General features: G+C 46.7%; 9 protein-coding genes across 9 annotated transcripts; 5 read left to right on the top strand and 4 right to left on the bottom strand.

The window, feature by feature from the left end:
* Positions 1 to 23: 23 nt before the first annotated feature.
* I203_104483 (uncharacterized protein) lies at positions 24 to 1,405 on the bottom strand (the record flags this gene model as incomplete). Its single annotated transcript, XM_019143930.2, has 6 exons — positions 24 to 227; positions 290 to 507; positions 604 to 935; positions 1,000 to 1,110; positions 1,176 to 1,251; positions 1,309 to 1,405. 6 exons carry the CDS (start codon positions 1,403 to 1,405, stop codon positions 24 to 26), a joined length of 1,038 nt encoding a protein of 345 aa, XP_019006979.2.
* Positions 1,406 to 2,037: 632 nt separating this feature from the next.
* On the top strand, positions 2,038 to 3,374 carry I203_104482 (uncharacterized protein; the record flags this gene model as incomplete). Its single annotated transcript, XM_019143931.1, has 4 exons — positions 2,038 to 2,190; positions 2,253 to 2,287; positions 2,348 to 2,888; positions 2,970 to 3,374. The coding sequence occupies 4 exons, from the start codon at positions 2,038 to 2,040 to the stop codon at positions 3,372 to 3,374; spliced, it is 1,134 nt and encodes a 377-aa protein (XP_019006980.1).
* Positions 3,375 to 3,504: 130 nt separating this feature from the next.
* On the bottom strand, positions 3,505 to 8,366 carry I203_104481 (uncharacterized protein; the record flags this gene model as incomplete). Its single annotated transcript, XM_065517550.1, has 10 exons — positions 3,505 to 3,536; positions 3,593 to 3,792; positions 3,859 to 4,173; positions 4,221 to 4,870; positions 4,921 to 5,179; positions 5,229 to 5,419; positions 5,469 to 6,977; positions 7,198 to 7,273; positions 7,489 to 8,183; positions 8,226 to 8,366. The coding sequence occupies 10 exons, from the start codon at positions 8,364 to 8,366 to the stop codon at positions 3,505 to 3,507; spliced, it is 4,068 nt and encodes a 1,355-aa protein (XP_065374368.1).
* Positions 8,367 to 8,796: 430 nt separating this feature from the next.
* On the top strand, positions 8,797 to 10,052 carry I203_104480 (uncharacterized protein; the record flags this gene model as incomplete). The annotated part of the gene is made up of 3 exons (XM_065517549.1): positions 8,797 to 9,509; positions 9,558 to 9,795; positions 9,870 to 10,052. The coding sequence occupies 3 exons, from the start codon at positions 8,797 to 8,799 to the stop codon at positions 10,050 to 10,052; spliced, it is 1,134 nt and encodes a 377-aa protein (XP_065374367.1).
* Positions 10,053 to 10,385: 333 nt separating this feature from the next.
* Positions 10,386 to 12,336, top strand: I203_104479 (uncharacterized protein; the record flags this gene model as incomplete). The annotated part of the gene is made up of 11 exons (XM_065517548.1): positions 10,386 to 10,569; positions 10,633 to 10,660; positions 10,711 to 10,874; positions 10,929 to 11,181; positions 11,232 to 11,286; positions 11,338 to 11,386; positions 11,439 to 11,540; positions 11,599 to 11,692; positions 11,784 to 11,824; positions 11,878 to 11,997; positions 12,059 to 12,336. 11 exons carry the CDS (start codon positions 10,386 to 10,388, stop codon positions 12,334 to 12,336), a joined length of 1,368 nt encoding a protein of 455 aa, XP_065374366.1.
* Positions 12,337 to 12,500: 164 nt separating this feature from the next.
* I203_104478 (uncharacterized protein) lies at positions 12,501 to 13,099 on the bottom strand (the record flags this gene model as incomplete). Its single annotated transcript, XM_019143935.2, has 2 exons — positions 12,501 to 12,561; positions 12,615 to 13,099. 2 exons carry the CDS (start codon positions 13,097 to 13,099, stop codon positions 12,501 to 12,503), a joined length of 546 nt encoding a protein of 181 aa, XP_019006984.2.
* A 439-nt stretch (positions 13,100 to 13,538) lies between these two features.
* On the bottom strand, positions 13,539 to 14,901 carry I203_104477 (uncharacterized protein; the record flags this gene model as incomplete). The annotated part of the gene is made up of 7 exons (XM_019143936.1): positions 13,539 to 13,842; positions 13,894 to 13,956; positions 14,015 to 14,323; positions 14,380 to 14,484; positions 14,533 to 14,647; positions 14,699 to 14,816; positions 14,881 to 14,901. 7 exons carry the CDS (start codon positions 14,899 to 14,901, stop codon positions 13,539 to 13,541), a joined length of 1,035 nt encoding a protein of 344 aa, XP_019006985.1.
* A 537-nt stretch (positions 14,902 to 15,438) lies between these two features.
* Positions 15,439 to 18,937, top strand: I203_104476 (uncharacterized protein; the record flags this gene model as incomplete). Its single annotated transcript, XM_065517547.1, has 19 exons — positions 15,439 to 15,632; positions 15,692 to 15,704; positions 15,755 to 15,832; positions 15,897 to 16,310; positions 16,367 to 16,426; positions 16,500 to 16,545; positions 16,625 to 16,858; positions 16,925 to 17,019; positions 17,062 to 17,136; positions 17,185 to 17,273; positions 17,331 to 17,466; positions 17,519 to 17,631; positions 17,686 to 17,716; positions 17,769 to 17,848; positions 17,898 to 17,946; positions 18,002 to 18,073; positions 18,177 to 18,209; positions 18,262 to 18,603; positions 18,668 to 18,937. The coding sequence occupies 19 exons, from the start codon at positions 15,439 to 15,441 to the stop codon at positions 18,935 to 18,937; spliced, it is 2,424 nt and encodes an 807-aa protein (XP_065374365.1).
* A 196-nt stretch (positions 18,938 to 19,133) lies between these two features.
* On the top strand, positions 19,134 to 20,420 carry I203_104475 (cytosolic Fe-S cluster assembly factor NBP35; the record flags this gene model as incomplete). Its single annotated transcript, XM_019143938.1, has 3 exons — positions 19,134 to 19,241; positions 19,453 to 19,680; positions 19,746 to 20,420. 3 exons carry the CDS (start codon positions 19,134 to 19,136, stop codon positions 20,418 to 20,420), a joined length of 1,011 nt encoding a protein of 336 aa, XP_019006987.1.
* Between the last annotated feature and the right edge of the window lie 66 nt (positions 20,421 to 20,486).

Below are 20,486 nucleotides of genomic sequence, written 5' to 3'. Positions count from 1 at the left end.
GGTTCAAATTCATTTGAATTCATCTAATGCGCATCACCTACCAACCAGCTGAGCATAGCAGGTAAACCCATACCCAAGACTAACAATAAAGTACGTTCGTATTTGCCCAATTGCGGTTCTTGACTTTGTTGACCATTTGGATCACCCGATTCGACATGAGAATGATGATCGTGTGGATGGGATGAAAGAGGTTGTATGACAGTTGCGACGTATAAGAAGGATCCTCCCTAAAGAACGAAGAAGGATCATTAGCGGGCGATTGTCCTGGTCCTACGTATGTTTGACTCACCGAAAAAAGCAGAGCTATCCCAGTCCACCATCCGATAGCGTCCACATCACCTCTATGTCCTTGACCTAAATTAGCAGATCCGAAAGCTTTAACCAAGAGATATGTCAATATAGCTCCGAGTGGTGCAGCAAACGAGAATATGATTAAGCGTTTCCTGATAGCTGTGTGGGCGAGGTTGAGAGATAGAAGTGTGGTAGTGAGACCTAGAGCAGTAGGACCTGAGAGTAGAGAATAAGGTCAACGTTTTGACCTGGTAATTATTTGCTGTATAAAGAAAAGCATAATAATGCTTAGTAATATGGATTTCCACTTACCTTTATGTATCAGAACTGCCAGGAAAATGATCAAACTCAAACTACCATTCCCAGACAGACTACTTGCACCTAAAGCGATACCATCCGCAGCACCATGAATGACCATACCCAAAGTAGCGTTCAGTCCATGCGCACTGCCACTCAGTCCGTCGGAGTCATCGTAGTCGTGTACGTGCAGTTTCTTGGGTTTAGACTGTAACGGAGTGTGCGAGTTCATATGTGGAGGTGATGGACGGTGCGCGGAATCTATTGAAGATGCGGGAGAGTGAGATCGAGAAGAAGGTGGTGAAGGAGGTGGGGAAGGTGAAGGATGGGGAGTGAGAGTCTCGATCCTATGGAATGGATGAGAAGTTAGAATTGTCGACGATGATAATATATAATCGTACTGAAACTTACAGAAGCATCAAGGCAAAACCAAGTAACAGACTAATTCCAGTAGCATGTATAGCACTTTCATCGTGTCCTTGCCTCTCGGCTGGTAAGGCATCGAACAGAGTTGATACTCCTCTGCAGCCGCATCAAACATGTCAGCTGTGACTTAGGCAGCCCATTTCAATTTGTGGATAACTTACTCAGGTATGATAATAGTCAGAGCAGCACCGACTAACAGACCCATTCCCAGAACCGAGATCATTTTCAACCGTCTTCCTGTTTTCAACTCCTTTGTCAGCCCTTTTTCGCATCATGTAGATTCACTTTACTCACCCGTCGTAGCGGATTTGATCCATAATGGTATGCTGCCGACCACGAAACTCGCTATGAACATACAGGCGCTCTGGCCCAGGAGAAGGAGCATACCCATCTTTGGTGTGTTGCGTTGATATGAAGATGAATAGCAGAGTTGTAACAAGGTATTCGACGGCAGAATACCAATATGTACAATATATGATGATTATACTGATATGATGTAGGCTGGCGGGAGTTGTTGATCAAGAAGCTACTGACGGTGATCCAAGCGATTGCAGATGATGTTGAGCAAGGGAGGAAAGAGGACTTGACGGTTAGTGATGGGAGCTGGGGTGGGAGTGAGACAAACCAAGATATATATATATCTGAAGTGTTGACTGCGAAAGGACGGATGCTGGCGAGAGGAGAGAAGATGGATGGCAACTCAAGGAGATGATCGGTGGGTGTTCTATAGTTGTTGTCTTGATATCTTGCAGTCATATCATCATTTGAGATGTCTCTGATGTGATTCACGGATTCGAGGAAGGACAGATCGACGTAATTTAGCCTAGCCGATGGTCATCACGTGGATATCCCTAGATAACCTCCTCACCAATTCATCTACCATATAAGATGGAATCATCGTACCATTAACAGTCTCTCTCGACCCATAGATTCACCTATGCATACACAAACCAATTCCCCCTATCACATACATATATACCAGCTCACCCAAGAAATTCACTGCAGATACACAAAACCATCAACATGGGTGCACCATCAAGCTCACAAGGTTTTTCTACCGAGAGCTATTTCCAGACGCAGAGACCACCGACCGGTCTGAAGGAGAAGAGCGACAGGATGCATGGTTTCGTGGAAAAGTGGAAAGCGGTCAAAGGAAAGAAGGTAGTCCTAGTCACTGTGGGTGTTATCTCAGATCTGATGTGGAAACGTCATACAGACACTGATGAGCAATTACTCAGAGTGGTGGAACTACCGTACCTCTCGAGTCAAATACGTGAGTACATCTTACCCGGACGTTATATCCATAAGCTGAGCTTCTGAATGAGACTTTTAGTGTCCGATTCCTCGACAATTTCTCAGCTGGTACGAGAGGAGCAACATCGGCAGAATACTTCCTATCGCAGGGATACGCTGTCATCTTCTTACACAGATTACATTCACTACGACCCTTCTCAAGACACTATTCACATTCCTTAAATCCATTCTTAGATCTTTTATCTATCGTTCCTTCCGAGTCAGACTCGAGCTCGTCGATAGTGGTATCACCCGAACATACAAAATCGCTTTTACCGATCCTCCAAGCATATCACGAAGCTCAATCATCCGGATCACTCCTGAGTGTGGAATTCCAAACTGTCAACGATTATCTATGGTTACTCAAAGCTGTTACAGCATCTATGGCGAGTCTAGGTAGGAGAGGGATGTTTTATCTGGCAGCTGCTGTATCAGATTTCTTCTTGCCAGAAGAGAAAGTTGCGGAACATAAGATTCAGTCGAATAAGGGAACTTTGAGTTTGGAAATGGATCAAGTGCCAAAGGTGTTGAAACCTTTGGTACAGGAATGGACACCAGAGGGATATATCGTTAGCTTCAAAGTGAGTCGGACTAGCTTAGAAGTGTCGCTTCACACGTTACGACTCAAGTGTAGGGACTAATTGAACATCGTCAATATGCAGCTTGAGACGGATCCCCAATTGCTCATACCCAAATCCCGAGCAGCGCTATCGCGGTACGGTCATCAACTGGTGATAGGAAACGAACTACATCGACGTAAATACGAAGTCGTCTTCGTCGAGCGGAACTCCCATTCGTCCACTGCTCGACCTGAGAAGGGAAGTGGAGATGATAGGATAAAGGGAACCGAAACTCCACCTATCGTAGAATTTGCCGAATCAAACAAATTCGATGTCAACGGTTTGGTCCAGAAGGAAGAGTACAAAGAGATGTGGTTGAGATTGGATGATCTTAAGGATGGGGCCGCCGTGGCAGGAAAGGGTAGAGATGATGAAGTTGAGATCGAAGAATTGATAATTAAGGAATTGCTGAATAGACATCAACGTTGGATTGATGCGAAGGAGTAACTATTCCAATGCTGAAGATCACAGAAGCCGAATAAAATGAAAAGGAAAGGTTGTAAAGAAGAAGTACAAAAATAGATATTTAAATCATACTATGCATTGGTTATCTATACTCGTTTCTTTCTATCCTTTCCTAATCATCTTCATAATTACCTAATATTTCAGCTGAACATCAATCGAAATCAGCGGTGATTTTGGGACTAACCTATAGATTCACTCACCGTCATCATCAATCGGCACACTCCTATACGGTGTCCTGCTGGCGAAGAGATCATCGAGGAATGGAACTTTCCGCGTCACCCATGCCCAGCCTTCTTGTCCTAGAGCAATGAGGAAGATGGGTACGGAAGCGATGATAGACAATACACCAGCTGCAGGTGAATCGTCTCCAAATGCACGATGTTCGCCGAGACGAATAGCCCTGTATCGTGTGACAAAACGTTAGAAATGACAGTACATATACAAATCAGGTGTTGACATGACTCACCCCGGTCGACTCCCTTTGGTCCAGTAGTACCAGCCGGCCAAACCGGCGAATGCAAATGGAATCATGGCTATCGAGCCCCAGAATAATCCACCAAGCCCACCTCGGAGTATCAAACCAGGACATTCATGTCGTTTGCCTCTGTCCGGTCTCTCACCACCTTCGCAAGATGAGTAAGGTATCTTTCGGTATTCGGTCCTCTCGTACCAATAATCGGTCGTTCCATCACATTGTTCGTATTCAGTATCGATAGACAGCGGTGAAGCGCCTTCGACGAGAACACAATTCCCGCTGGCATCTCGTCGGTAGTTGAACTCGCTACGGGAAGTCAGCATTGGCCGGAAACAACAGCAAACGACACTTACCATTCGAAATCTGCTGGAGTGCAGGTGCAATTCCTGACGATAGTCTTAGGTTGATCCACCCTTTGACCGATGTAACAGTTTCTATCCCTGATCCTTCGGTGATACATGGTCTGTCTTCCAAATAAGCAGTTTTCTTCTCTACCTTCACTTGGTGACCAGAGTTGGAAATCATCATGATTGGGATCCTCGATACTAAGCTCGCATTTGATGTTCGTAATGGCGGAAAAGTCGAGGTGGACAAGGATCGATTTTTCGCCTTGTCCAGGCACGTTACCGATAAGCAGGAATCGCCGACTGGTATCATCTGGAACTGTTTGAATACTCTTGATTCTAAGGGTTTGACCAAAAGCGTATTCTTGCCACGTCAGTCCTTCGTCGGTGGTGTACAATATGTGATCGGTGGCCTCTTCGTCATTGACTAGAACTAGGATAGAACCAGAATCACCAAACTCCCATATATGAGCATCTTTGTGTACTTCTTCCCAAGTGAAACCACCATCTCGAGTCAAGAAGACATCCGAGTCGGTATATGGAGCAAGTTCTTCCCCAACGTTGCCAACAGCAAGCATCAAGCCGACAGCTGAAGGACTACTGTACGTGGCTTTGGGATCTCGCCTCTCGGTGTAGCCGTGTATTTGCAATGAGCAGGACTGTGGGGAATGTATCAGCGAAGGTCAGAATAGGGTATTGAAGGACTTACTGTGGATGTACAATCATACTCTTGACCTAGCGAATCTTTGGGTGGAGGGTTCATAGGTTTCCATGTACCTCCATCATTATGCGTAATTCGACTTTGCAGCTTCTTCTTCCCGGAAATATCTGCTTCTTTGGGATTGGCAACGATATTAATCACGGCAATTCCGTCCAGACCCGACATCTTCTCAAAGTCAACATAGCCAGCGGTGTTTCGATTGACGTATTCGACAGCGAGATTGTAGTAAGTACCGTTGGAGTTGGACCTGCAAGTTTGGTTATTGCAATGTTATAAGAATTATGGATTACACTCACTTGAAGATGCTACCCCATTCTTTACTGGTGTCCGAGTTCATAGTGACATGTAAGAATACCGAATCGGTGTTACTCTCGAGGATAGTATATGCTCGATTCTCGATCTTCATGGAAGGAGGGAATTGGCCTTCTGAGAAGTGGTAACCGTCGAGTGAGACCTGGAGGGATAGCGTGCCGGCCATCTCGTTGAGCTGCGAGGAGATTAGCTTTGACAATAACTACAAAAAGCTGATAACACACCTGAGCAACCAAGAGATATTCCGAAAAACTAGCAAAACCAACTACCGCGTCAAAGAGCTTGATCTTCTTGGAATAGTAATTCGCACCAGCGATCAGTTCAAGGGGATTGTAATCTCCGCCTAATTGCGAGCCCTTCTTGTTCTTGTAAGATTCACAGATGATCTCTCTTTCATCGATCTTGAGTCTAGCATCTCTAGCCCAAGCGCAATTACGCACGTATTCCTCGATCTTCTTCCATCGTCGTCCATGGTCAGTGGAGTAGTATGATACAGCTCGACAATTGGTCGATAGTGTATCAGCACAATTGATCGCACCGGTATAAATGAGCCAGTCGGACTTGGTCGGGTGGAAGTCGAGGATTGGTATGCCCAGATTGTTGGGTACTTCAGGCGCAGTTATGACATTCCAAGAGCGTCCATAGTCGGTGGTATGGTATATACGCTTGGAGTCAGTGAGAAGGTACGCTCGTTCGTTCGCAAACGAGTGCATGGTTATGCCCAGGAAAGCCTCTTTCTCGTAAAGTTGCTTCCAAGAGAAACCTTCGTTGCTCGATTGCCAGACTGTACCATCACTGAGTTGAAGAAGTACCGATTGGGATCCAGGGAAATACTGGTGTTGAGTAATGACCGAGCCGAATTCATGGGTGACATGAGAAACTTTCCCTTCCTTGGGTCTGGCAGCGGAACAATCCTTCATGATAGGGCTGTCCTTAGCTTTGTCGGATCGATTCTCGCAAGTGTTACCGGGAATCTTTCGGTACCCAGATGAGCCTAAATACTGATCATCTGCCTTGTTGCAAGTACCAGCAGGGACAGGTTCAGGACCGACCGGGACGCATTCACCATCTTGACGGACGTAGTTGAAGTCGCACTCGTAATCGTCATCGGTACAAGCACAATTTTCCTCATGACCGATAGGATCTTCGAACTTGTGACCAACGTAACATTGGGCATCGAGCTTTCGCCTTTGATACCATTGCTTATGACCCATAAGACATTCCTTGCCTTCTTCGCTTCGAGCATACCATCTTTCAAAGTCGGAATCGGTGCATTGCCGAGTCTGAACTGGAGCAAAATCGAGGAAGATGAGGGCATGTCGACCGCCTTTGCCGGAGTCTCGACGAGGGAGAGTACCGATGAGTAAGAACTTCTGGGATGTGGAGTCAGGAATGGTGGTGAGAATCAGACCTCGAACGGTGACACCAAGGTCGAGTTGGGACCAAGTAGCACCGCCATCGTAAGAGTATTTGACATTATCGGTCGGTTCCTCGTCATCGACGATGACCAGTACACTCCCCTGATCTCCGAACTCGTACTTGTGAGCACCTTCTTGAACCATTTTCCAAGTGAGACCGGCGTCAGTGGACAGGAAGGTATCACAGTCTTCGTATGGAAGCAGGCTATCGCCGACAGAACCAACAGCCATGACGTAACCGGGAGCGGTGGATGAGAAGACTCGACCGATGTTATGAGGGGTAGTAACGGAGTGTACGTGAAGGGAGCAAGATTCCTGAAAATAAGCCTTGTCAAACGTTAAAGTGACTCACGAGATTTTCACGGTTACAGCTCCAGTCGTCCCCGTTGAGATGGGTAGGCGGAGCTTTGATCAATCTCCAGCTGGAACCATCATCATACGTGATTTTACTCTTAATCTTCTTAGCCTCTCCCCATCCTACAACCTCTTCTCGGTTAGACACAACATTGGCAATGCCGACTCCCTCTAGACCGACCAGCTGCTCGAAATCTACGATACCGTAGTCGTTTCGGTTGGTATCTGGTAACGCTTCAACGAAGTAGGTGCCTTCGCTGGATGAGACGAAAAGAGTACCGATATTGGCGGAAGGGGAGGTGAGGATGTCAACAGCGATCGAATGAGTGGTCGACTCAACGACAGTATAAGCATTTTCTTTGAGATCGGGAAGAGCGGAATGAGGGAATTGGGTTTGTCGCCATTCCTTGCCGTCGGTGGAGACATACAAATGCCTAGAAGATCAGCGACGTTCCAGACTTTGTGAACTTACATTGGATCTCCGCCTGCTCTCTTTGCTCCTTCTCCCTCAGATACCTTCAACGCTGCTACCATGAATTTCGATACTACCCCTAAACCGACCACTCCCCGAGCTCTTTTCCCTATACCTAGATCAACAAATCTCTTATTCTCGTACCAATCTTCAGATGAATACAATCTACTCTCCTTGTAGCTGTGCATTCCACCACCTCCGGGCTTGTTGCTAGAATCGAAGGCGACGCAGAAGATGAGGGACTCGGGAGCGTTGACAAAGGCAGGGGAGGATCGGGCGAAGAGACATTGCGACGTTTGGGCAAGTAAGAGTTTGGCTGGGGATCGAAAAGCATCCTGTGTATAGTACGTTTCGTCCCAGCAAGATTTACCACCTCCCCATTTACCTAGACCAGTATCTTCGCATGCACGTCCTTGGAAAAGGATCCAGCCATCTTGCTCCGCATGGAACGATAGCATCGAAGCACCAAGACTTGCTTCTCGAGGTGTTTCGAAAGACTGCCAACTGTCTCCTTGGTTGTAGGTGACCCAGTGAGTTGTATCCCTTCCAATTATGAAAGCCATCTCGTTGTTATGAGGATGATCGATAAGGCGGACCGCTTCACCTTCTTGAGGACCGCTGATCGGTGACCAGGTTTTACCCTCGTCAGGCGATCGCATGACTGCGAGTCGTACCGGATCATGGAAGAGGACGACCTATTCTAGATCAGCGTTGGCACGTTATGAGAGAACACTCACTGGAGTATCATCGAAGTAGAACAATCGGTTGGGTAGGTTCTCTATTCGAGTGACCGTCACCTCTGGATCTCCAGCTGAAGCGAGAAGGGGGAGTATCAGGCATGTTAGAAAGTTGAGTATGAACCGAGGGGTATATGTCATTGTCGAAGTGGGTCGTTGCGAGTCATAAGATCCGTTATCGTCGACCCCTTTTCCCTATATACTATTCTGCCTTTCAATGATCTAATGTGGGTAGTAGGGAGAATAAAGGATTGAGACTGCTTTGTCTTTCTCTTTACGCTACAGTATTACTCCTGTTCAAGAACAGTGCTACGCGTGTCTGAGTGCTATCGTCATATCATTTGCCATCTGCGACTCTGTGTATGAGCTGGAATCACTGACAGTACCAGTAAACAGGACATAGGACATAGGTGGCGACCACCGCTGACAGCTGCAGCCGACACTCACCTAGATACGTCCCCCACTTAAGACCCCCTCTGCAATATGTTACTCGAGTGCCCGTAAGGTGGAGGGACTGAAATGTCGATTTGGATTGCCCTCAACGTTTAGATCGATAGCCTGACTTCCCACCATGTTCAAGACCAGCATAAGAGCGATACGTACCCGAGCACAGACATTCTTCTCACCGACACCCGAGTATGTCAGCTCACACCTGGCCAAGACAACCGATCCCTCCATCTTTCTCCTCTCCACTTCCCTGCAACACCTATCTCAACACCTTCCAGTAATACAGAACCATTTGCCCAACTCGATCGGATCGTTCTCGATAACACCTCCAGGCCATGAGCCGACCCTGTCCATAGCTACTTTCTCCGACGATGCACGTATATTTCGAAGCGACTTGACGGGCCGACCTCCCGCTGAGGTGGGCCGATTTCAGCGACCATCAAGTCAGCGGTCACAGAGAGAGGAAGATCTGAAAGGAACTGGCCAAGGGCAAGCGGAAGCTCTGTTAGCTGGTGAGGGATGGGCAGGGATGTGGAAGGGCGAAGCGAGAGAACAGCGTATAGCAGAGCTGGAAGGAGTCACGGCGGAAAGCTTCCTACTTCTCACCGATGGAAGACCAACACCGGTCTTGAAAGCGTTAGATGCGATGTACCCTGCTGCTTCTAAAGTAGGCATACTCACTGCCGCTACACCTTTCATAACGAACAGACCTTACACTCTGCTTCATAACGGGAACATATATCCTTCGGGATCACTAGGACTAGCGTTCAAGTCACGTCCCAAGGTCAACCTCAATTTCGGTCTCACCCCGATGACAGAGCCGGCTGTGATATCAGGGTGAGTCAGAATGCTCTCAGCTCTGATAACTGCTGATTCCTCTTCCAGTGCCCAAGGGAACATGCTGTTGTCCATTGAGGGGACCAACTCAAACCCTACGCAGGTGCTCATTGCGGCGATACAGAAAAGAGGCGGAAGCGGTATAACGAAAGAGGAAGACTTCTATCTGGGTATATTGGAGAATGGTGAAGTACAACAAGTGGTCAAGATTCTAAGTGGAGATCCAAGTCGAGGAGCTATGTCTTTGGATATGGAAGATTCCTTATTAGCTGATCAAACCATACAAGTGAGTTCCATCGTTGATTTACATCGCTGATGCATTAGTTCATGTATCGAGAAACCGCCGTCTCGATCCCTCAGCCCAAACCGGACACCATCACATTTTCCGCACTTGGTCGTTCTGACGAAGAGGGTGAGTTGGGAACCGGCTCACCACGAGTAGTCGATGGTTTCTTAGGACTGAGTGAAGGAGGTTTCATCTACTCAAACCCCATTTCATCGATATGTACTGCACCTGGAGCGGTGGTTACCGCCTCGTGGTAGAAGTGATAGTATGTATCGTATACATCTTCCATGGCCGTCGCTATTGCTGTCCATAATGACTGTATGCCGCATATTCTCACTTTTCTTTCCTTCACCTCTTCCGTACAATAGTCGATCATCGACCAAGACCAAGATCCGAGATTGTCACGTCTCGGAGTTCGGCAAATTGGTACCACGTGACAACTAACGTCGGTCAAATCCGAGCCCACCCTTATCTCGAAGAGCATTTACGGGTAACCACAAACTCACATACATAACAGCCCCCCTACGGTATCCGTCTCTTCTTGTGCTATCTGTACAACTCTTCCCACTGAGATAGTCATCGATAACATAATGAGACAAACTAGCACCGACCTACCTGCTGATATCCAAGCCCTGGTCAACCAGACCATCGACAGTCTTCGAGATCTCGTGCCAAACCCGCCCACCTTTGTATCTGATGAGATTCAAGATGCCGTATTCGATGCTATAGATGCTGTGGATAAAGACATGAGGGCTTTGAATCTTGCTATACATGGTGAGAGTGCCCCCTATATCCCTATATATTCGGCTCTTGCTGATGCAGCTGGATACGTTGCAGACAACCCTGAGCTTGGATTTAAAGAATTGTGAGTAAATCGAGCAAGGATGCGTTAGTCAGAGCTGAAAAATTCCATAGCAAAGCCCACGAACATTTGGTGAAAGCCCTCGAGAAGCTTGGATTCAAGCTGAGTAACCCTAGTAGTCTCCCTACTGCATTCGTCGCAACCTATACCCACGGCGAAGGAGGTAGAGTGTTCGGCCTAAACTCTGAATTTGACGCTTTGCCCGAAGTCGGTCATGGTGAGTATAATCAACCTGGAGTTGGATACCGCTGATACTCCGTACTCTTTATAGCTTGTGGACACAATCTCATCGCTGTTGTGGGAGTTGCTGCCGCCGTTGGCTTAAAAGCAGCTTTGAAAGCATGCAATATTCCAGGTACCGTCAAGCTCATAGGTACCCCCGCTGAAGAAGGTGGAGGTGGAAAGGTCATCTTGCTCAATGAAGGTGTTTATGACGATCTCGATGCCTGTGGTATGGCTCATCCTGGTGGAGGATACGGTCCAACACCGTTCACCGGATCATGTCCCGTTGATGGACCAGCTACGTGAGTCAAACAAGATTTAATGGGGTTTCAGGCTAATTCACTTATGCTAGTCTCGCTCGCTCCGGTTTTGAGATCGAATTCCATGGTCGAGGAGCTCATGCCGGAGTAAGTTGGAACTGTTAGAGGTCTGACGAGTTCAAGCTGATGAATTGACAGGCCGCACCGTGGATGGGTATCAATGCACTAGATGCTGCCGTGCAAGGCTGTGAGTGTTTTGCGTATCTTCAATTCAATCATCGCTTACTAGTACTTCGTAGATACTGCGGTCTCAATGTTAAGGCAGCAGCTTGAACCTACCATGAGGGTTCACGGTATCATTCTAGGATCCGAGACCTGGGCACAAAACATCATCCCAAAATGTAAGAGCTACTAGTGTGAAATAGGCAGCATAAACTGAATGATTAAAATGCACTACAGACGCCAAAGTGTCGTACAGTACGCGTGCATTGGACGTGAGAGCATGTTTAGAGTTGAGACGAAAGACCATAGCGTGCTTCAAATCTGCAGCAGAGTGAGTACCTTTTGGCTATCTCTGGCATCTCCCATTTATCGCCTCCCTATCACTTCCAACTCTCTGAGATTTGACTGATTTCCGTGCGTAGAGCAACCGGTTGTACATTCAATATATCTGCTCCTGACCAAGGTATGTTTCGAGATCTACTGTGTCAAGTAATTGGATTGCTCACATCCCTAAAGAGGTATATGCGGATGTACAAAACAATAAACCATTGTCCCTGTCCTACCAAGATTTCATGGAGAAGACATTCGGTGATAAGCTGGAAATGACAGGGATGACCACAGCTAGTACAGATTACGGTGAGTCTTATGATACTCAAATTTTGATGACCCACCTTCACTAAGGTACAACTTGTATTAGGCAATGTCACCTACAAATGTCCAGCCTTTGCTCCAAACTTCATGATTCCCTCTCCTACCGGATCAGGCAACCATACAGCTGGCTTCGCCGAATCAGCAGGTAAACCCGAAGCACACAAATTAGCTATGAAGGTTGCTAAAGGGTTAGCCGTCATTGGAGCCAAATTCCTAAGTGACGATGCGTTTGCCAAAGAGGTGAAAAAGGAGTTCAAAAAGTTTAAGCGGGGAGTTGGTGAGGTTGAAGATATTTTGAGCTGTAAAGAGTATGCTGCGATATAAATCAAATGTTATAGTAAATAATCAATATTTTACATGAATGAAGGATTATATGCTACAGTGAAAGTGTTATATATGTTTGGGAAACGATATCTGCTTCCCTGACACTTTGACAATCGAGATCTAACTGAAGGAAATCATATTTTGCCTTGCATCCAGCTGCCAGATCACTCTTCTAAATGCTCCTTGACCAGTCTATCTCGTGCTCTAGTCAGAGCGAGACCCATTCTGCGGATCATCAGATCAGTAAAGGCCATAAGAGAATGACAATCATGACATACCTATTTGCACCCCACTCATCTTCTTTACCCTCCGCATCATCCATACCAAAACCGATCCCCCATATCCTATCAGTTGGGCTAGATTCCACCAGCGTTTTCCCTTGAGTCTTCAGAATCACCTCCTTCAACTCTACATTCTGACTGAATTTGAGGTAATTCCCCCTTTCCACCACTCCATCATTGATCTCATCCCATTTGGCCCTATCGAAATTCCGGATCTTCCTTCCCCTTTCTTTCGCTTTTTCGGGTGTAGGTGCTTTGGCAATTTCATCTGCTACTTCAGGGTCGAACAACAGTGCTTTACGATACATCATATAGTGCTCGGCGGTCGGGAAGGTCAAGTGCGAATGATCGGGATCGATAAAGGATGTTGCGAACCATTGGGACATACATGCCAGGTGAAACGGTGTTTTGGAATCGACTTCCCAGTGGTAGAATAGAATGTAGGGCTGACCGAGATAAGGATCGAGTCGGTCAGATGGCATGGTGAAGCTTTTGAGCGTGTTTTGCTAGATTGAAAGCAGGAAGAAAGATCAGTGAGCATAAGAGATTTAGACATGATGTTTATGTGGTCGTGTGAATATATATATCCAGTACTTTCAGGCACCATACAGTATACCATGCAAATAGTAAAGTCTAGAGTGCAGAACGAAATATAGCTGAATTGGAATCTTTGACGAGCATGTATGACCGATAGCTTGCAGGTACACGTTCAGTTCACGATAGAAAGAGTCATGGAATTGGTGCTATCGAGAACTGTGCCTAAGCTAGTATGTGGGAACCGAGTATCAAGAAAATTATGAAGTCTACAAGAAGCAGAGAACTCGTGATACACGTATGCCTTTCATACTGAGATGCAGAGAGGGTTGAACAATGCAGAGTATACATACATAATGAGACACCCATTTGAGTCAGACAAGCTACTTATTCCTCGACACACTCCCGGCGCCTGTATTCCCAGTAACCCGCCCGCATCTTATCATATTGAGTACTTAGATCTGAGAAAACTTCGCCGGCTTCAGCATTTGAGCCTTGCTCTATCAGGGCATCCGCCAAATACTCGAGAGCTAGCGGTACAGGGAGAGGCGTATCATTCGGCAAAGGCACTGAAGGAGTCGCGAAATCGAAATCTTGCGGTATCTCTGGTACAGTTGATGATGGTCGAGCAGTATATGGAGTGATAGCAGGTAGCAAAGGGGTCAGGGGGATTTTAAAGTGACGCAGAAGGCTATATAAGAATAAGTTAGCATGATCTGTTAAAATTTGATGGTCGACTCACCCTCGAAGATAGTTCCACGCAGATACATTATGAGGAATCAAGTGAATAGATTTAAGAACGTAGCTATTAATGTTCACCATCAGCATTGATTCCTCTTGGGCCAGATTTAGGGTGTACTCACTTCAATTCATCTTTCAGTCCATCCTTCGCCGTTTCTGCTCCTGGTCTTGCTACTCTGAGATACCATCTCCAGCCCCAAGCACTGTTATTCCTTCCGTCGACCCTCAACATCTCCTCACACCATCTTAGTTCATCCTCCCATTGTATCTCGCTGATCCTGCCCAAAGTATAGAAATGAGAGTATAGCCAGTGAAGATAGGCCCACGTGTGGTAATTCTTTGGGTCTGGTAGGAGTGATTGGTGAATGTATTCTATTTCAAATGACGGGTCTTGTGGTGATATATGTGTTAGAAGCAGGAGACGATGGTGCCTAGACCCAGGATGTTAGCCATCTTCAAATAGGGATTGCTGTTGATTGGCACTCACCATACTTGAAAACTCTTCAAATTCTGTATCGCAAACTCGTTCATCAACTGCAATTCCTCTTCCAAGTCCTTCTTCAGCTCTAAAAGGGTTGTCATACGATATTGCCTATACAGTTGTCAGCTGTGTGTTATGGTTTTCGGACCATGTACTTACCATACGGTATAATGAGCGGGATTCATGCGTATGATGGTCTCAGTCAACTCCAAAGCTCGCTCGGATCGCTCCTCTGCCGCAGCAATAGCTCGGAAGTAGTCCATTGCATCTCGATCTGCCATTGTGGTCAGCATACATGGAAGATATGTCATTGTCATACACTTACACTCCTCGGAGTACATGATAGGTACCACTGGGTTCGGCCCATCGTCCTGAGCTATTGGTTTGACATCGCTCCAAAGGTTACGCTCGGCGAGCGGGATGTACGATGACGTTGCGACTGACTGGTCAGGACGAGGAGTTCAGCCGTTGCGAGTCTACAGTGTGTGTGTGTGTAGCTAGACTCACCATGTTAGACCGCTTTGACATATATCGATGGCAAGTATGCTCGAGATTAAATGCAAAGTATTGGGAGACTATGAGGGTATTTACACCTTTTCTTGTGAAAGAACCAAACCTCCCAGGTGGAGGACATACAATCCAACAGAACAATAAGCACCTAGCCGAGTTTCAGCTGAAATCCCTGGCATTACACACAATCGTAATCAACCTCATCTGAAGCCTATTGCTCGTCGGAGCGATTAGCAAAATTGGTAATGCCCAAACAGCGAGCACAGAAATGATGATGCAACGATTTAATTTGTGATTTCATGAAACACAAACACCGTCTATGACGTCGTTGAGTATGATATGATGATTGTGAGGAATGGACCGTAGAAAAGTTGAACGGCGATGAGTGTTGGGTGTTGGGAATGCGTAGATACGAGTAGCTATGAGGTATGAACGGTATCATCGTTTATAAAAAGATTCCCCACCATACTCGTACTCGACTGTATCATCATTCCAACTCTCTCCTTTCTACTGTAGCAATCAATAGCCATAGCAAATTAGCAAAACAACATCATAATGGCGACCACTGGCCTCGCATCATCCGCAACGGGAAAGTTCGATTCCGTAACTCCCCCCAAAGCCTCGTCTTTGCCTGAAGACCTGGTCAAACAGCTCCTCGTCAATCTTGATGATGACATCAAACAACTGAAAGATGACAAGTCGTTTGATTTGGAAGGCCTTCTGGCTTATCAGCGTACGGCCAACTACCTGTGAGTCTGAGTGAGTCATACACTAAGGGTAATGTTGGCTGATTTGATGTTCCTTTCAGATCAGCTGCCCAGGTGAGCATTTGCGCCTTGGCTGGAAGAATTTAGGTTAATGGATAGTACAGATCTTCCTGCGGGATAATGGTCTTTTGACCAGAGACTTGAAGACCGAGGATGTTAAGAAACGACTTTTGGGTCATTGGGTGAGTAGAGGAGTAATTGTTGGAAACGTACATTACTGAATCGGTCTACTTTGGATACCCACAGGGAACTTGCCCAGGTCTCAATTTCGCTTACGCCCATACCAATAACCTCATCACCCAACATGAGACTGATGAAGGCGCACCATACTTCATGTTTCTAACTGGACCAGGTCACGGAGCACCTGCTCTGTTGTCAACTCTATTCATGGAAGGCGCTATCACTCGCTTCTATCCTGAATACCCAATGTCCAGGGAGGGACTCGAAAGCTTTATTCGAGCATTCTCTCTTCCGGGAGGATTTCCCAGTCACGTCAATGCCGAAACGCCTGGTGCAATTCACGAGGGTGGTGAACTTGGGTACTGCTTAGCCGTAGCATATGGCAGTGTCATGGACAAGCCAGACCACATAACTGTCGCTGTCATTGGAGATGGAGAAAGCGAGACTGGTCCAACGGCTACCGCATGGCATGCTCACAAGGTGAGTTGGAGTTATCCATGTTGAGCTCGTCCGATCGTTGACCAAAGATCTTTCAGTACCTCGACCCCGCTGAAAGTGGTGCTGTTCTGCCTATTCTTCACCTGAACGGTTTCAAGGTGAGTTTTGTCCATGGGGATCACTCTGTACTCCATGATCTCAAATGAAGAGTAAGCTGAATAATAAATCTAGATCGGTGAGAGGACTATCGCCGGTACCATGGATGATCTTGAAGTAAGTCATCACGATAAGGCTCTGAGCTGACAGATAGATTGCTTGTCTATTCACCGGGTACGGATATCAAGTTCGCATCGTAGAATATGAAGGGGCTACATCCGATCACGAGCATGATACTGCTATAAACTATGATATGGCTACATCCATGGAATGGGCGTATCAAGAGATCAAGAAAATCCAGACCGCTGCCAGATCGGGTAAACCAATCACCAAGCCACGATGGCCTCTGATCGTCATGAGAACCCCTAAAGGATGGACTGGACCTAGAAAGTCAGCAGGTAATCCTATCGAAGGCAGTTGGAGAGCTCATCAGGGTGAGATAACATTCCGTTTCTTAATAGGATGCGCCTTGGACTCATATTGTACCCTCTTCCTCGCAGTTCCCCTACCCAAGGCCGCTGCCGATGACAAGGAGTTTGGCCTTTTGGAGCAATGGCTAAAATCATACGGACCTCAAGAGCTATTCCACACTGATGTCAATTCCGGTGCTTCAAAAGCTCACAACTCCGTCAACAAGGCATCAGGCATTATCGATGATGTCGCTCTTCGAATCATTCCGAAAGATCAGCAAAGGCGTATGGGCATGGTAGATGTGAATATCTCGCATGAAACGATGGATCCTGGGCTGATATCTCGCTAGGCTACATACCGAGGCTTCCAGCCCTTGCAAGCACCTGACTGGAAGGATTTCACTCACAAGCTCGACGAGCCAGTGTCAAATATGAAAGCGTGAGTGTTATGTTTTATTGAAGTAGCCTTACTTGGTCTGATATATCATCATTGAAGTGTGGGATCCTATGTTGCCGAAATTATCAAGAAGAATCCAACCAGTTTCCGAATCTTCTCACCTGATGAAATTACCAGTAACAAGCTGGACGAAGCTTTGGAAGTTAGTCACCGAAACTTTCAATGGGATCCAGAGGTGAGTATCACCTTCATTGAGGCGTCCATGTGTCGTGGCTGACGATATTTAGACTGCCAACAATGGTGGTCGAGTGATTGAGATGCTTTCTGAACACACTTTGCAAGGCTGGATGCAAGGTTACACCCTCACCGGTCGACATGCCCTATTCCCATCATACGAGAGGTGAGCTCAGGTTTTGTCTTACTAAAGCGAGTTCTGATCAAATTGTGGCATCAGTTTCCTCGGTATCGTTCAGACCATGATCGAGGTGAGTCTCCCGTCATCGCTTTGGAATGGCAAGATCGCTAATGCCGTCATAGCAATACGCAAAATTCGTCAAAATGGCTCTCGATACTCAATGGCGAGGTGATGTTGCGGGTCTGACGTATATCGAAACTAGGTAGGTTGAACGGTTAAAGGGATCTTTCCTGACTGACATGTTCCCGTAGTACTCTCTGGCGACAAGAGCACAACGGATACTCTCACCAAAACCCAGGGGTCAGTTAAAAACATAGCAAGGTTGTGTGGGAATGACACTGACCGGTTCACATAGCTAATCGGATCCTTCATTGGGCTTCCTCGACACCTTGCAAGGATCTACTTGCCAGCCGATGCCAATTGCAGTGTCAGTACTATCGACCATTGCCTTAGATCCAAGAATAGTGAGTGACGAAAGATCTGGGTCCTGAGCTGATCATTCAGACATCAACCTGGTGATTGGCTCCAAGAACCCCACCCGAGGCTGGCTAACCGCCGAAGAAGTAAGTGTCTATCAATCCTTGGTGAGGCAGTTCGACTGATCTCGATACATAGGCTGAGCGACACTGCATTGCCGGTGCTTCTGTCTGGACCAACTATTCATCTGACGGAGGCCGAGATCCAGACATTGTGCTTGTCGGCTGCGGTGTAGAGGTAACATTTGAGGTGATCGCTGCCGCCGCCATTTTACGAAACAATGGTGTCAAAGTACGAGTGGTCAACATCAACGACTTGCTCATCCTTGGTGCCATCGGAGCTCACCCACACGCACTCACTCAAGATGCATTCGACAGCTTGTTCACCGCTGACAAGCCTGTCATCATCAACTTCCATGGTTATCCCAAAGATATGGCAAGTCTGTTGTTCAACAGAAACGCCCATGTTGGAAGATCAAGAGTGAGTTGAGCTTAGCAGGACTTTGTTGTGCCATAAGATGCTAACTTTTCCCAATCTTGTTTAGTTTGATATCCTCGGCTACATCGAAGAAGGAACGACCACTACTCCTTGGTCGATGTTACGACTCAATAATACTTCTCGGTACACTCTTGCTGACATTGCTGTTCAACGAGTCTTCAGGGACCAACCCAATCATCCGGTTGGCGTTCGAGCTCATGAGTTGTCAAGTTTCTGGCAACATCAACTCGTACTTCATGATAGATACACCAAAGAGCACGGGGAAGATCCAGCTTGGTGCGGAGAGGTCCCAGATCTGGAAGACAATGCAGCATGATCATGATTTGTGTAGCTTTTTTATACAATAACACTTTAAATAGACGATGTATCATAGTGTCAACAACTGAGATTTGATTCCGGGTGGCAAAACGGCCGAAGGTCGTCCACCATGATCAGTCAGCAAAATAAAAATCCATTTGATTTTACTTTTATCCTTTCATCTTTGTATCTTTCTCAGCGCGCGACAATACAACATGATAGCTGTACAAGCACCTCTGCCTCCCCCATCACCCCTTCCTCTCGGCCCTACTTCGACCGTCCTACCCTCGTCAGTTCCTGACAACGCCCCGGAACATTGTCCTGTGAGTTGCGCTCGAACTTCTTCTCCATCTCCTGGCTCAGCACTTTCCCTCCCCCATGCGGTAGCACCGTTCCATCCTGTTGATACCATGCACTACCGCCTCTCTGTTCATCTCTCCTGATGTTAGCATATAGGCCCCTCTGCAATCTCTTTACCCTTTTCGTCGATGCCTTCTTCTCCTCGTAACATCAGCTAATCTGCCTATGGAACAGGGAGTGGAATCATCTCAAGCAGGAAAGGCCGATGCGTGCGAAGGATGTCCGAATCAAGCTGTCTGCGCAGAAGGACCAAAAGGACCGGATCCGGATTTACCGCTGATTAGAGAGAGGATGAAGTCGGTCAAGAGAAAGGTTTTGGTGTTGTCTGGTAAAGGTGGAGTGGGGAAAAGCACATTCTCAGCTGGATTGTCCTGGGCTTTAGCTGCAGATGAGGAATGTCAGGTGAGCAGGTTGAAGCTCTTATGGCCGCTTACGACGACAAAGCTGACCTGATATCGCCATGTTAGACTGGTATAATGGATATCGACATTTGTGGACCCTCTATACCCTTGTTAATGGGTTTATCATCGTCTACCATACATACCTCCTCATCCGGCTGGTCTCCAGCTTACGCCCTTGATAATCTCGCTGTCATGTCCATAGGATTTCTACTACCTTCCAACTCTGATGCTGTCATATGGAGAGGACCTAAGAAGAACGGATTGATAAAGCAGTTTTTAAAGGATGTGGAATGGGGAGATTTAGATTATATGGTAGTGGATACACCACCTGGAACGTCAGACGAACATCTCTCGATCGTTCAGTATCTCAAAGAAACTGGAATAGACGGAGCGGTGTTGGTCACTACACCTCAAGAAGTAGCATTGCAAGATGTGAGGAAAGAAATCGATTTCTGTCGGAAGGTGGGGATACCCATCTTGGGTTTAGTAGAAAACATGTCAGGTTTCGTTTGTCCAAAATGTAAGAATGAGAATCAGATATTTGCCCCTACAACAGGTGGTGCAGAAGCTATGGGTAAAGAGCTGGGAATAGAATTATTAGGCAAAGTACCGCTTGACCCTAGAATTGGAATGACCTGTGATCAGGGAATGAGCTTCTTGGACGAATATCCTGATAGTCCTGCGACTGTCGCATATCTAGATATTGTACAGAGGATAAGAGAGATTTTGGGAGACGAATAGATCCTGTTTTGATAAATTACATAGTTGTATGCATCTACGTTCATATAGAATAATCGAAAGATGACT

This window comes from Kwoniella mangroviensis (genome assembly GCF_000507465.2).
Source record: "Kwoniella mangroviensis CBS 8507 chromosome 1 map unlocalized Ctg01, whole genome shotgun sequence".
Lineage (NCBI taxonomy): Eukaryota > Fungi > Basidiomycota > Tremellomycetes > Tremellales > Cryptococcaceae > Kwoniella > Kwoniella mangrovensis.
This window is presented reverse-complemented; position numbering and strand designations above follow the sequence as displayed.